At 36.5% G+C, this 16283-nt stretch overlaps 1 protein-coding gene across 1 annotated transcript in view; it reads right to left on the bottom strand.

Moving 5' to 3' along the window:
- The window catches only part of PTBP3 (polypyrimidine tract binding protein 3), a gene marked incomplete at both ends in the record, with an annotated part of 42423 nt that extends 31758 nt beyond the window's left edge, over positions 1 to 10665 (bottom strand). Inside the window, 2 exons of the mRNA XM_079548348.1 lie at positions 9463 to 9496; positions 10604 to 10665. Coding sequence (XP_079404474.1) covers positions 9463 to 9496; positions 10604 to 10665 — 96 coding nt within the window. The remainder of the gene's footprint in view (positions 1 to 9462; positions 9497 to 10603) is intronic.
- Between the last annotated feature and the right edge of the window lie 5618 nt (positions 10666 to 16283).

Here is a 16283-nt window from a genome sequence, read left to right as displayed (position 1 = left end):
CAAGTTATACTAGCTACAAATTGTTATTAAATATTCATTAAATGAAGTTGTAATGCACACCCCATTAATTTTTGCAGAATCTCATTGGAAAAAACAAAAATTAAGGGTCATGATCAAGTGAGAAAATTCCCATTATTTTCTACTTCTGCAAAAATCTTTCCAAGCATTTTTCATATTCCTTTGTTCTTTCTTCCATAGACTACATTTGCAACAGCAGAGGTCAAAATTCTACTTTCAAAGTGATGATTTAATGTGAAGTACATTGTTACTGATGTCAAAATGAAAACATTTCAAAGAAAATGGAAGTTAAAACTAACAGAAATTTCAAGGTGATATATTTGCATTAAAAATAAACACCGAGAAAGCTGACATTTCAATATGCTGAAACAGAAGGAAATAATAGGCAATGATCATAAACAGGCAAACCTTTCTTCCTCCACTGCAAAGTTCTCTCCCAAACACACTGGCTCAACAGCCTGATCATCAGACACCAAAGAAAGTTATTTTAGCATAAAATAAAAATAATAAAATCTTCTGTAGGCTTGAATGCTCTATGGTTCTTTTAGCAACACACTCAGCTCTACTGTCTCTGTTATCAATTATTGAAGCTTCCTGCTACACCAGTAACAAGATACAGTACACTCTTAAAAAGTCATGCAATGGTAATTTTTAAGAAAAACTTAAAAAGTTTTTTAAAAAAGGACTAAAAAGGGAATAAAAAATGGCCAAAGTATTAGCTTTGTTGATTTCATTAAGAAGAGACAAAGGTTTCTCTTCAGAAGAAGAGATTTAGTATCAAATAATTAATGAAGCTGAGACAATGTACACTGCTGAAATATGAAGTTACTACAATACAATAATAGCTTAAACAATTTCTAAGGGCAGATGCCATACTTGAAGTTGAAGATGCAGTGCAGACTTCTCGGAAGTCCTAAACATACCGCATGAAGTACTTAGCTACAATTTCAAAATCAATGATTTCAAGAACTGTACACAAAATAACTGTCTCACTGTCTTCTTAAAAACAGGCATTTCTCATTTGAGACTACATACAGTTTTGTGTGCCTTCTTTTTTTCTGTGTTTTTTTCAAGATTCATGTAGCAATTTAAAAGAAATGCTAAGTAAGTGTATTTTTGAAGTATTTTCTAAATGCTAAAGTACACCGAGGATATGGATTACAAGGTTTGTCTGCAGTTTAAACATATTGAGTGTTCACATCAGCAGAAAGAATATGGAAAAGGAGATTTGCTCTACCAAGCTATGGCATTCATCGTGCCCTGCAAGGAAGGAAGGCAGAGAGGGGAAGGAGGCAGTGGAAAGCTCAGGCAGTGTCTTTACTCCCTGCTTCTCACCATGCCAACCGGCACAGACATGTAATACACTTCCTGCACAGTATACACCTAAGCCGTTCACTCCTTTTGCTGTATGAACAACTCATATTAAAAATACGATATGGTTTTAGTGTACAACATAGAAGACATTAAAATCACCAAACAGATCGATACTGAGAAATTCTTCCACGCTCAGTTGTTTTCACCAAGCATAGCCAAAGTGCATAAAAATGAAGTGTTTTGAGTTTCAGTTTACGCTCACTGCTGCAGTTAGCAAGTGACAGAGGGCTTCTGGGGAAGGTGATTCATCTGGGATCCTGCTGGGTGAAGGAGGTATCACCATGCTGCCCAGGGGCAAACCAGCTGTGGGTGTGCTCGCTGTGTGCACCGACTCCTTCGCAGCATTGAAAATGCAACGAAACTCTCACTCACTAATCATAAAAAGACCCTGTTTTATCCTCCATATCTAGAAAATACATGGGTTATTTGAGATAGCAATGACTAGCGGGTTACATTCTGCCTTTCAAAGCAGACAAAACTGAGAAACAAATAGATAAAGTGATGCTTTCACTAGGCACGTAAAGCACAACGAATGCAGCTGAATGTGCTGACAACATTCCTGGCTGTGACACATACATCTTTCATGATGTGGGAGGAGCCGGCCCCATCAACACAGACATCAGCTAGCCAACTGTTGCCTGTTGTCAGCTGAGATAATTGCAGCAGCGCTCTGGGTAACATTCAGGCCTTTAAATCTTGGCCAAATTCAGCAATTACAGACACCAAACTGAATAGAGATGACACTATCATTAGCAACTAAGCTTCTATTAGCAACTAAGTTTCTATTACTCTCACCTTATTTAAATATCTGCTGTGGACCATTTCTTCTTTTTTTTTTTTTTTTAATTAATGTTACTAAAAAATATTAAATACCAAACATCACTGATTTTTTCAAGAATACCAGCATCATACTATCTTTTTAAATTACTAAAACTTCAGAGTTAAGATCTTATAACTTGAGAGACACTAGCACAGTCCAAAGTAGATGTGACTGCTGTTTTAAGTGCTGTTGCTGCCTCCACCCAATTGCCTCCAATTTTCCTCTGCTAACCAGGAAAATGAAGCTAGCGTGACTAACAGATTAGACTACAGAGTACTGACAAATTATTCATGCATTGTAAAACACTTCAGGGTTACTGCCGTCAAATTAACCTCAAAAAAGTGCTGCTCAGATTGCCAGCAGTGCAACATCAGCAGCAACTACAAAAAACCTCTTGGTAAATATTCTATTACTGCATAAGTATCAAAATTAAGAATATTATAAAAGGCCTTTTAAAAATCAGATAAATATTTTTGTAGAAAATGTAAGTGTTCTCCTTTCTGTTTTTGGCTTAAAAAATAATAAATTGCAAAATGGTAAAATCAGTTACTCCCTTCATCAGACCTGAATACAGTTACAACAAGCCTACAGCCACAGAACCACAGCATGGTTGGGTTAGAAGGGACCTAGAAGCCCATTGAGATTCAGCCCTTTGCTGGTCACTGGTTGTCACCCAGCAGATACGGCTGCCCAGGGCCACATCCAACCTGGCCATGAGGACCTCTAGGGATGTGGCACTCACATCTGAAAACCATACAGGTGCTAGTGAAAACGGGATGAGCATTAACATCAGATGAAGCAAGCAACCTGGGATAAAGGCTCAACTGCTGCCTTTTACCATTAACTCCAACTTATGTTTAGTGTTCTATGAGAAAGAAAAATAATTTTCAAGTTGTAAAAATTTATAGTGATTCCACTCAGCAGCACAAACCATTCTTCCTTTCCCAAAGCACACCAAATATAGCTATATCTGCTTAAAGTTAAACATTTAGCATCTTTTTTTCTTCCATTTTCTACTCTCTTTCAGTGTGCCAGCCTATTTACATTTGGCAAGGCTGCCAATACTGTATTTTACATGCTTGTCAGGTTTCTAGAAGTTAATTCTGAAAATAATTTTTATTCATTTATTTCTACGTGCATACAAATAACACTTCTATTGAGTCAAAATTGAGTTTATTATCTAAAATACGTATTCTGCAGTGTTCTTAACCTGTCATCCAAAAGCAAACCAGAGAAACTGAAAGTACTGCATTTGGGTTCAAAGCTGTACTCAAACTTGACAGCATAATTATTAATAACAGCACTGTGACCAATAAGAACTCTGTTTGAACTGTTAATTCCCAGTGCATCTACAACAATGACTGGAGCTCCAGAAGTAGAAGACAAGCCAATAGACTTTGAATGGAAAGCACCATTTTAAAGGAGTTAAAGGAACCCTGTGTAGTTTTTATCACTTAAATTACTAACAAACCCTGGACTGAGCAGAGAAACAGCTCAACCAAATCTAACTCAATGAAAGAGGCAACTAAGCACTGAGAGGAAAATTGTTTCGTACAGATCATACTATTTTACCATATATTCAAGTTCACATCTTATTAATGCACTGTATCTCACTGTTACATCAGTATTCTCTCTACAAAGTTAGAAATTACAAGGTATAGTGACAACACGCTAACTTAAAGTCATTTGAAGCTAGGGTTACACCTTAGAAGTGCAAGGATGAAAATAAAGAATCCAACTGTTCTTGCACATACATCCTCAGGTCATCCATAACAGCAAACATATTGAATGTAGTTTTTGCTCCCATAGCTACCTGGCAACACAGGTCAGTCCTTCCATTTAAAATATTTGCCTTGCCAGAGTTAAAATGCTTTAAAAATTTAAAACACATCCTCCCTGTAGAAGCTTCCAGTTGAAATAGAGAAATATGGTACAATTCTAGAACAAAACTAACCCCTTGTATTTGAGATAAAACATTGTTTAAGTTAAAACTTCTTTAGATTTTGACAAAAACAAAGAAATCACAAACTCGAAATAATGTGTACCCTGATTTTATATATAGGGGATGAAATAAAGAAAAGGCAACATAGTCAGTTAAAAACCTTGAAGTCATACTCTAGCCATTTTCAGCCATTCAGTAATCATGTTTGCCCCTGACTGCTATTGCAGAAACCAGAAATCAAGGTATTTGCTTTTTGAAACACTCAACGGTTGTATTTAAATGGTTGTAACGGTTGTATTGTGATTTCTGAAACCAGAAATCAAGGTATTTGCTTTCTGAAACACTTAACGGTTGTAAACACTTAACGGTTGTAATATTACATAATTAATGTAAATGAACATTTTTTCTATTGTACTTACTAAGTACAATAATGGAAAGAGTGAAAAAAATGAAATCAAAGGATCTCATCATCCTGCCCTAAATATGACTGTAAGCATTCATTCTCCACTTGCCATCTTAGAACAGATTCTAAAAATCCTTTTATTCCCTTCTTCCAAAAAAACAAAATGCAAGTAAATATTTGTTAGGTATAAGTACCATGAGTTTTCATTAAGCAATAAGCTCAGGAAGAACTAAAGAGTCATTTAGTCTGCTTGACCCCTCTCAAACCTTAGGCCAGTATTAAGCAAGGACACAGTAATGAAAAGTACTTAAACTGACAACAACTCAATCACCGTTTCAGTTAAGCACAAATATTAGCTCTTCTAAACATAACTATAATACTGTGTTTTTTTCCTAAAGTCAGCTTGCGTAGGTCATCTTCAGCATTAAGGAATACAATTTGGACACTTATTAAAATATTTTTCTAAGAAAGTGAATAGCTGTTTTTAATTTTTGGTCAGAATGGAAAAAGGTACACCAACGGTTTGACTCACTTAATCTGGTCCTTAAAATATGTTGTAAACACTACGTACCAAGAAAATCTGTATCTAACAGCGTTGTTATCCCATTTTCTTAGAACACTCGGATTAAATTAGGACATAATCAAGACCAATGTTTGAACAAAAACCTAGCAATGAAACCAGATAACAAAAATTTATCCATACTGACAATAGAGCTGAATTATCTGACGCAAAATCTTCAACGGGAATACCAGCTTAGGCTCTTTTTCCCCATATACTCCATACTATTTCCCTACTGTTTGTCAAAAGGACAAGCTAACTGAATAAAAAAATAACTTGTTATCATCTTTACAGCAGAATCACAGAGCTGTGTCTGCATACCTGATGGCACAATGCATCCCACCTGAATTAACAGCTTACTGACACGAAGGTGAATAAGCAGCTTATTGAATTATTTTGCTTTCTTTCTATCCTGTTCCACCTTGGGAATCAAATTCAACAGGCCAAGATGGAAAGCCATTTTTTTAAATAAAGACAAGGTTGTTTCCTCCTCCTGCAAGTAATACTCAGTCTGCTCCACGTTCAGATGAGCGGCATCCGGAGGTCAGAATGAAACTTTACTTTATCAGCATCAGTAAAAGTGTTGAAGAACTTTCTTGAGAGCATATCATGATTAGCAACATTCTGCAAAGGCCAGACTAAGCAGCCATGAAAAGGGGAAGCAATTTTGTCTATATTGCACAGAACTTACTAATAAAGAGGTCAGAATTTATACAATATGTTCCATAGTAAGTACTTACTGTCTCTAATAAAATTCAGCAATTAACATTTATTTTTCACTTAGCAAGATACATTTGCAGTCAATCAATATTATTCTAATATCTTTCTTCCAAAAAAAGTTAAATAAATTTAATATTTGCAATATTTACATGCCTCTTTCCATTTATTATTTAATGACAGACTCCTTTTCTCCTGCTAAAACTACACTTTTACTCACAGGAATACTAGCACCGTCCAACTTAAAAGTTAAATACAGACAAGGCAAAGTGGTGTTAAGGAGGCTTCATCAGAAATGCTAATGCTAGGTTCAGTCACTCATAATGCTTTGAATCAGCATTACAGAAACCTGTGTGTACTTTTCCACTACGACAGGAGGACAATACCAATGGCAGGGACAAAAGCTTCACAGTTAGCAGCATGAATATCAAGTCCAGATTGGCAAAGTTTTATAACTCCCACAAAAGTCTAATGAACGTAGCTTCACTTGTTCTGTATTAAGCCTGAGTTTTGAAAAAGTTTATCTACACTGGATTCTGAATTCACAACTTTGATTATGTATGCAGGTTTACTTGCCAGCTCAGTTTTTCACATTTAAACTCTGAATTTTCTGACTTCAGCATAACTTACTTGTGCCAGGCTCAAATTAAGATGTGCTTACATGCTTTCCATGTTTCATGCACTTCTATGAATTAGTATGTCACTTCAACCAAAGCTAGCAAGTAATCCCAGAAGTGGGCAGTCTCCATCAAAAGAAGCAAACAAGCAAAAATAAAATTGTTGTTGGAAAAAGATCTGCTGAAGGAAATTCAGTTTGATTGACACACGTTCAGCAGATTTGAAAGTTGTTATTTAACTAAGAAGTACTTAAAGTATTTGTCTAGTTTAACAGCATTGCCATTCCTATGTAAACTGAGAATGCAACAGTCCAAAAGTTCACAAGGCCCAGAATCCTATCTTCAAACTTGCTAAGAGTACCTGGGACCTTCGGAAGAAAATAAGCACACAGCAATATTTTGTCAAAGTACTCTCCCCAAAACTACATAGACAGACAGACTAAAACTAAAACAGAAAGACTAAAATGTTAGAGATATAAATACATTAAACACAGAAATAAAATAAGAGCAGACATGTAAATATAGTGTATCCACCATAGACACACAATAAAAAAAAAAAAAAAAAACAGTACCTAAGTAAAGGAAGAAGCAAAAATGCCAATTGTATTTAAAACAAATCTGTAGACAAGGAGTCTTGATCTAAATAGCATTCACTGCTCTCCAAGCTGTCTTCCAAAAGCTTATGGCAGTAGACTACCAAAAAAAAAAAAAAAAAAAAAAAAAAAAAAAAAGCTGAAAAAAATGGACTAAGATTCAGATAACAAATCTTTACATTTCTGGGACAGACATCCCTGAAACATTCCTCTTTGTTTTCGGCTTTGTGAAACAGATTTTATTACTAAAGGATACAATGGCACACACAAAGCCAGAAAATCAAAGATTCATAGGGGTTGGAAGGGTCCTCTGGAGATCATTTAGTCCAGGGCACCATTGGCCTTCTTGGGCACAAGGACATGATTCCTCACGTTCAACCCGCTGTCCAACAGGACACCCAACTTCTTCTCTGTAGAGCTCCTTTCCAGTCAGGTCAGCCCCTAACTTGTACTGATACATGCAGTTATTCCCTTCCAAGTGCAGCACTCTGTACTTGTCCTTATTGAACCCTCTACAGTTTCTCTCCACTCAATCTGTCCACGTCCTGCTGAATGGCATCACAGCCCTCCAGTGTTTCAGCCTCTCCACTCAGCTTCATATGCTCAGCAAATTCACTGAAGGTGCACTCTATCCCTTGACCCAGGTCACTGATGAAGATGCTGAACAAGATCGTGCACAATACCGGTCCCTGGGGAACAGCAGTAGCTAAAGGCCCCCACCTAGATTCTGTGCTGCTGATCACAACTCTGAGACTATGCTAACAGACAATGCCTTGTCTGTTTACATAATACAGGCATAATTATCTCCTTATTTTAATAAAGTTAACAAATGCCAAATTATTTTGCATAGTAATCACACTTCTTCCTTCTCCAGAGTACTAATATAACTTTCAAAATATCTACAAAGAATTATACAGCTAAAAATGCAGATGGTAACACATTAGTCTAGAGAAAAGCAGTAAGAATTTCAGCTTCATAAAACATGGACTTCAAAGCTCTATAATGCCATGGTTTTGATCAGAGCAGAATAAATGCATTAATTAGTTCACAACAACTTGGACCAATATCAAGTATTTGTCTTTTTATCCCTTCTGTAAAAGAGTAATAATTAACGTGAGGATCATTACAAAGCCGTAGAAAAGTGGTTCTCTCCACTTCATTGTTAAAAGGAGCAGTGATTATGAGAAGTTCAAGGCAATGAGTATGAAAGCTACAGCCACTTGAGCTTGACCTCAGGCGTCCTGGGATGTCCTCCAACGCCACGTATCACTGAAGGCACAGTTGTGCCTCGCTCATTTAGGCTGAGGTAGGGGAGACATTTGCAAGGTGGAAAACATCTACCAGGTTGCTCCTTATTAGCTGGCAGACAGTCCTGAGCTGCTGTATATGTAGTGAGTTACTAAGCACATACTGCTATTTTGATTTTAGCTCTGCTATTTCATTTCTTTTCCATAATATCTGCCTGTTAGCTAGAACTCATCACTTTAAACTCATCCTAAAGGACAAGAATAAATGTATAATTTTGAATGCTGCAGAGACCAAGCAGACACTGTGACACAAAAGCCCTGCTGCGCATTAAAAAAAGACAGCTTTTATTTGTAGAGCTACCTTTAGCTCATAATTTTCAGTAACGTTGTTTTCTGACAGTATAAATACAAATTTTATTAGCAAGAAAGATGAATGCCTCCTACTTAACACTTAAATATGTAAAGATAAAAATTACTTTTCCCAACAGGTTAGAACAGGCTTTCTGTTCGAAGAGAAAGTTACTTCGGTAGATTCTTTTCAGATATAATCCTTCTTTAAACAAGAAATATGACATTCAGCACAATCCTTACTGTAATTTTCATCTTCATTCTTTAAAAGCAATTGAATGTGTGAGTGCATCTGTAAATAAACACCGCAGAGAATGAAATCCTGTACCGTGAGAACCTCATTTCCTTAATCTTAATACTTTTCCACATTACAAATGCATCATCTGTATGATGTGGTACCATATATATAGTTTTGCTGTATTTTACATTTTACTATCCACAAGTCTGAAGATATTTACATGTAAACAGTCTCCTACTTAAACCACCACCAAGCTTATCTGTTTTCCATTGGGTTAGAAAAAAAAAAAAAAAAAACCTTACACACACTTCTGAAGTATAGAAGTGTCATTAGTGGACTATCTATTTTATAATATATTATTGTGAAGGATTAATATTCAGAAAAATATGGTTAAGGGAAGCAGAACTAACACAAAAGACTTGTAACTACCAGTCAAGTAACAGTAAAAATAAGCAGCATTATATTCTGACAGCACAGGGCTTTGAACCTTGATTATATTTTAGGTTCCTGCCAACACCAAGTGTTTTACTGTTTTACACAAAAAGAAGGAACAAGTGCACAGGAAAAGATGAAAAATGATTCATACCTTAATATCAACAGCTGAAACATCTGTTACAAGGCTGTATAAAAAAATGAGAGAAAATGAAAGATGTTAGAGGGCAAATTATTACAAAGATAATGGTAAAAAGGCTAAAGAAAGAAAGAAAACAGTTGCAAAAGTAAAACTGTAATGAGCTGTGGACTTTTCTCTTGCAAAGGAAATGGTTTAACAATGTACAGTACGGAGAAAAAACAACACAGGACAGTCTGGATCACAATAGCAACCAGCCAAACTTCTGCAAAATTTCTATATAAACCACACCCTTTTTACCATCAATTTTTAAAAATAGTTCCTTGTGAAAACAACAACAAAAAGCATGAACAGTATTACAGGTATGTATCAACAGCTACACCTTATAGAATGAAGGACACCCATTTCTGTTATTACAGAAATAATAATAATAATAATAATAATAATAATAATAATAATAATATAATATAATATAATAATAATAATAATAATATATGGTACATTATTAGTAATATATAAATAATGTACCATACTTAGCTCGTGACTAGCATATTTGAAGGGGAACAAAAAAAACCCCACAACACCACCAATCTCCTTTCCCATGCATCTGAAAAAACTATGAATTGATATGAAGCTACCAAAAAGATTTGCCCTTTGAGTGATCATTCATTTAAAAGCATTAAACTACTTTGGTAAATATTTACTTCAGAGTGATGAAGTTGTTCAAGAACATAAAAGTAATCCTATTCTCAACTTGATCACAATACTCCAAAGACACATTTTAGATAGTTTTTCTTTTTGAGTTTTTAATTTTAGGATTCACATTTTAAGCTTCTCTCCACAACAAATGCCATAGATGTATATATTTTAATGAAGATTCATATTCACAAATAATCATATAATAACTGCAAGATTTAAAAACTCTGAGAATTGCACACTTGAAATCAAGCAGATGTAAAGTAACAGAAGTCTGCACAATTACGTGCACCACGTAAATTAAGCATCACATGAATAAGCTGCATTAAAGATTTGCATCAAGATTAACAATAAAGAATAATACTTTCATAAATGAGCTGAATTTTAAATCACTGCTTAAGATTTTCTAGGAGAGTAGTCTTGTATGCAAGAAAAGCACAGTCACATCTATGATACCCACTCTTCTTGTTCTTTTTCGCTGGTCTGTTTTGTTTCATCCTCATTCGTCATTTCTTCCTGCATGATATGTTCACATGCAGTAGTCTTTGATCCTCAGCTCAAGTCTGTTTCACCTGTTGAAACAAGCACTAACAGAATAGCCACTGTTAGAATCATCTTTCGGAAAAAAAGCTTTGGTAATAGCATAGTTAATCATACAAACAAGGACAAAATAATCTCTCATTGCCTACAGAGTCATGAGAGCACACAACATTAATGTAAACTACGGTAGAGTTTCATATTTCCCCATATCCATAAAGCCTACATCTCTTGTCGAAATGAATGCTGCATCTTTTCAGTATGCAGTAACAAGCACCTCTCCTTCCATCATTCAGTCTCCTCAAATAAATCATCGTTCATACAGAATGCAATTTTCCCTCCTCTAACATCCCTCTGCATCCTCTAACAGCCCTCATTTCTTGAAACTTTGAATTGAATACACGAGTTTGTTTGCAAAATTATTATTTTTCCTGATGGTATACTGAAGCGATATAGCTGTCACAGTAAAATGACTTTAACATTAAGTGTGACTTCCTTTTGGTAGGGGGGACAGACCTGATTCTGATAAGAAAACCTATTTTTGAACTCTATTAATATTTAAATCCACAGATCATGTTAGCATTCTAGGTATTTACACTGGTAATTAAATGAGTTATCACCTTTGAGCAGCCTGGAGTTTTAAATCAGATTGCTTTAGTTAAAAATCAAGTTATTAACACTCATTACACTAAAACAGTTTTAATCTAGGCTTCAGATGGCATTTTTTGAGAACCCTGGATCCTACCAAGGCTTTGTTTATTATCAGTCTCCCTCCATATCTTTTAAGGCACATACTAATATGATGACTAGTACCATGATAAAGAGCTCCTCCAAGAGAACGCTGTTCACAACAGTCCAAAGAATGCTTGTCACAAGTATGGATTAATAACATCTATTTTATACAAAGGGAAAAAAAAAAAAAAAAAAAGAAGATGATAAATCCCATGGCTGCAAAATAAAATTCACGAACTAAAAATTCCCAAGGAATCACAATCTTGTTCCTTAGTGATTCTACAGCACTATTTACATTGCCACTGTCTCATCCTTCGGCAGATGGATGAACAGAAAACAAAGTATTTCAGGCGATTCTGCAGACAAGACTTAGCAATGAAGAACTACTTCCAAGTTACTTTTACACTTTTTAAGTACTCAAATTTATTTCCATGTATATTTTTCTATTTTTGGAAAAGAGAGCCATTATACGTATAAAAACTCTATTTCAATAAACTGAATAATATATGTCATTGAATAAAGTGGTGTCATTCAAATAGAAAGGATCAGCCTGGCGTAACCGATCTACCAAACACTTCTAGACTAATGATGAATAAGACAACTCCATTTCTAAAGCAACAGGTAGCTGCTTTTCATCCAGGAAAAACAAACAAAACCCATAACTAATACATAAATAGAATTATAGATACCAGTTTATTTTGTTTATCAGGAAGCAATGTATATTTTCACTGATTCTCCGTTACGGCACAAGCTAAACAGTGTTACGGACCTATAAGACTGGGCAACATCTGCATCTTTTCGGTGTATATCTTCAGTTACCCTTTGGCACCCTTTCCCTATAAATATTTGGTTCTTCAGAGCAGAAGAGGGGAGAGAGAGAGAGGGAAAAAAATAAATTTAAAAAAAAAAAAAAATTAAAAAAAAAAAATTTAAAAAGACACACAAAAAAATTAAGAGAATACCTGCATTCATATTTATCTTCTGAAATTGCCCAATTCTATATGGAGAGCAAGCTTCTGTGTACCTCTACCGACTCTACCGATCATATAGAAAGATTGTCAGCATTGACAGAAGCCAAATGAAAGGTTAACAAATAATGTACTTTTGAAGCTTCCATGGAGGAAGTATCATACTAAACTTTCTACCATATCCAGTGCATTATACTGTGCAGTGAATAACTTGAAAACAAAATAAACAAAGAAACCCTACATATTCCAATCTGATGGTGTTTTGGGAAAGGACAGGTAACTGAACCAAGAGGGAATGAACAGATGTAAAGCTAGAGTAATTCTTCTGGTAACACAAGATTTGAATGAGTATCTTGTCTGCATACATAAAGCAAGAAAAAGAAATTATAGAGCCTGGAAAATAGAGGGAAGTAAAGTGACATTAAAAAAAGTAAGAAAACATATGCATTATAGTAAAAAGAAAAAATGAACAACAAAAAATCCCAGAGAAATGAAACAAGAAGGAAAATCCGCATCAAGCCAAGAAAAGCCTGGTAGGAAAAAAAGACCGCTGAAAATCAAGAGGTTATGTACAGCTTACAGATTGCACTAAGTCACTTGGCATGCATCTCAAATGTTGTATTCATTTAATTTGCAGTGATCTTTGGGTCACTGTGGCAACATGCATTTAACGCTGACTGGCAAACTGCATTCTAAATGTTTCTAGTGTACAACATGTTCTGGTTAAGAGCTCGAAGGTGTATGTCAGTCTGCTGTCTGATAATGAATGAAGCTTAATTCACATGCTTATTCAAAAGGAGCCCTAGAAAAACATCATCTCTCTGACATCTGCATAAACATTCTTCAAATCCTCCATGCTTTTCAGAAGTACTGAGTCTAGGAGTTACACAGAAAGCAAGAATCAAAGTTGAAGCAATGCTCTCTATCAAATCACTGCAAGATACAGGAGAACAAATCAGCAGCAGCCTGGTCTTGGTTATAGAGAGAAATTGCTCCGTGTACTTTTCACATGCTATTGTACACGTAGCAACCATGCCCCCTAAAGTCAAGAAAAGGGTTACCAAGTCCCTGATTTCCCCACGTTGTCTGATCCCAAACCAGAAGAAATCCTAAGATTTTATTTCTGCCTGTTGAATTGTCTGTGGATCACCCTTGTTTCCATGGTAAAAGCAATCTAACTCCCAAGGGCTGTTTGTTTACAGTGATAAAATCCCAGTGGGGATTACTGAGTGAGCATCTGGTGGGGTCAACCATATGACTAGAATGTATATAAGAAAGCATTATATTGATTCCTATGCTTCTGGTACGCACTTTTGAGAAAGTATGTCTTCGCCTAGACTTCAAATGCCACTATAATACACGTCTTTCATGGAATAACATCACCATGTTATACTATCTGTAGCGTGGTGTGATTAGGAAAGTTAATTGCAGAGATAGTGGTCAGATCGTTGAATCAGACGAGCGTTCATCCCATCGGCTATCACCGGAAATTCAGGGTGCGGTTTCCTGGTCACTTTATGCTGATCTAAGGCTGAAGTGTGAGGAGCCAGCCAGACCGTCCCCCACCCACCTACATTCACAGCTTTCCCTGAAGCACTGTGGCAGCACGGTACCTGAACAATTTACCATGTAGCTCACACACACAAATACTTCACCATTATGCAGGTACAGAAATGAGCTGCTGAGGATGGTGCTGCACTTCTAGCAACTGTCCTGTTAAAACAGCTTTAGTTAAACGGCAAACAGCAATAGCAGGGAAGATTGCTACCGACAGAAACAGTCAAAACACTTTTTCCTTTTCATCTATCCACTTGCAACAGTGTCAAAAACGTTGCCTTCCACTGCAACGTAAAAGTTGCATCCACAGATTTGATACGACAAACTCCGTTTACACATACTGAAATGGAAAAAGTCTCAAACACAAAGCTCATGCAGTACAAAAAGAAATTTAAAATACACATGAATGATGGTCAACGTCAGAAAAACTGAAAGCAAAAGTGACACTCCATGAAACACTGTTCCCTATCAGAGCTACAGGCTTGCTTTCATTATAGAGCTAAGTCCCACCTTCACATTCTGATACAACCGGGTTTAATAAGCAAGACAATCTACACACACTTATGTTTGCCACTTAGTACTTCCAGAGGCAATCAGCTAGCATGGCATTCCTGCAGTGGGAACATTCGTAAACAGCCCCTGGTGAAAGTCTGCATACTCAATTGCTGATCTCCCCCCAGGGCACCAGAAGTTTTCTTGACTGTAGATGAAATAATTTAAACAATATTTTGGAACTGGTAAAGAAATTGTGGGTGATTTAGAATTTGCTATTTTCATGTTTCTGATTCCAGACAAGTCATACTTCCAATTATATCAGATGTTGCTAGTAAGCAAGTTTATCCAGTGAACAGCGTTCTCATGTGGAGTGATGTTTTCACCCGATATTTGCTCAGTACAAACATCTTTCCTGAACATATAACTCAAACTGCATTAGAATCAGATATCAACAGAGCAGTTATATTAGAATTATAAATCCTACATTTTCCTATCATATGAAAAATACATAATGTAAATCTCGTAAATATTTGTGAACTCTAGGGATAATCCCATATATGCATCTCTTTAAAAGCTTGAACATAGAATCATAGAATTGCTCAGGTTGGAAAAGACCTTAAAGATCACCAAATCCAAATCCAACATCAACTTCCAGAATTTAGAAGCCTTGTAAAACATAGAGGTTTGGTCTGACAATAGAGTGGATGAACTGAACTGGCAAATAGACATCCAGTTTCAGTATTTGCTGCTATTCCTGACTTTTTCCCCTTACTAAAACACAAGAGAGTCAGTATCTTCACTTAAAGAATATATATGTGCACACAAGGTCTGCCATCAACAGTCAATTGAAAATTACAACTTATATCATTGCTAATGGCTTTCAACTTAATCACCTTAACTTGGATCACATTTACTCCAAATGCAATAATATTAAACAGAGAGCCAATTGCTTTGCCATAAAAAGGGAAAATTTTCATTTAATCACAGAACAACCCAAGCTGGAAGGGACCCACAAGGACCATCGAGTCCAATCCAATCTCTGACTCCACACAAAACTATCTAAAACCGAAACCCTGTGCTTGAGAGCGGTGCCCAAACGCTCCCACAGCTCTAGCAGCTCAGGGCAGTGCCCGCTGCCCTGGGAAGCTGTGCCGTGCCCACTGCCCTCTGGGGCACAGCCTTACTCTGACCCCCCGACCATCCCCTAGCACTGCTCCATGTTGTTCCCTCTGTCACTGTCACAGAGCAGAGCTTATTGCTCATAGGCAGCTCATTGCCATGAGGCACCCCCTCAGCTCCTCTGCTCTGAGCAAAACCAGGGGCCGCAGCTGTTCCGTGCACCTCTTGTTCTCCAGACCCTTCCTCATCTTTGTCTTCAGACTCTCTGATAGTCTGATGTCCTCACACCAGCACCCAGCCTGCATGCAGTGCTGGAGGTGAGGCCACACAGCACAGAGCGGAGGGGACAAGCCCTCTTCTCACCCCAGGGCAAGCTGGCCTTTCGGCATGGTGCTGACTCACATTCAGCTTGCTGCTGGAGAGAAGCTTCCTGATCTAAACAAAAACATTTCCTCTTTGTTTAACTTCATGCATTCTGATCCCCACTAGAATTAAGTTTTGTATTCAAACTATCCTCCGCATCTAACAGGACACAACTACTCCCCGTAAGTAATATCCACTGGTTCCAAAGAAATACAATGTTATTCTATCACTCTGCTTATTCTGAAAAGTATTTAACAACTAAAATACAAGACAGATTTTATTATTACTGGGTTTTTTTGTTTGTTTGTTTTTAATAAATTATTTGTTGTAGAGCACTTTTAATTCCAGTGCCTCAGCAGCTTGTGTTTT

Source organism: Tetrao urogallus (assembly GCF_951394365.1).
Source record: "Tetrao urogallus genome assembly, chromosome: Z".
Classification (NCBI taxonomy): Eukaryota; Metazoa; Chordata; class Aves; order Galliformes; family Phasianidae; genus Tetrao; species Tetrao urogallus.
This window is presented reverse-complemented; position numbering and strand designations above follow the sequence as displayed.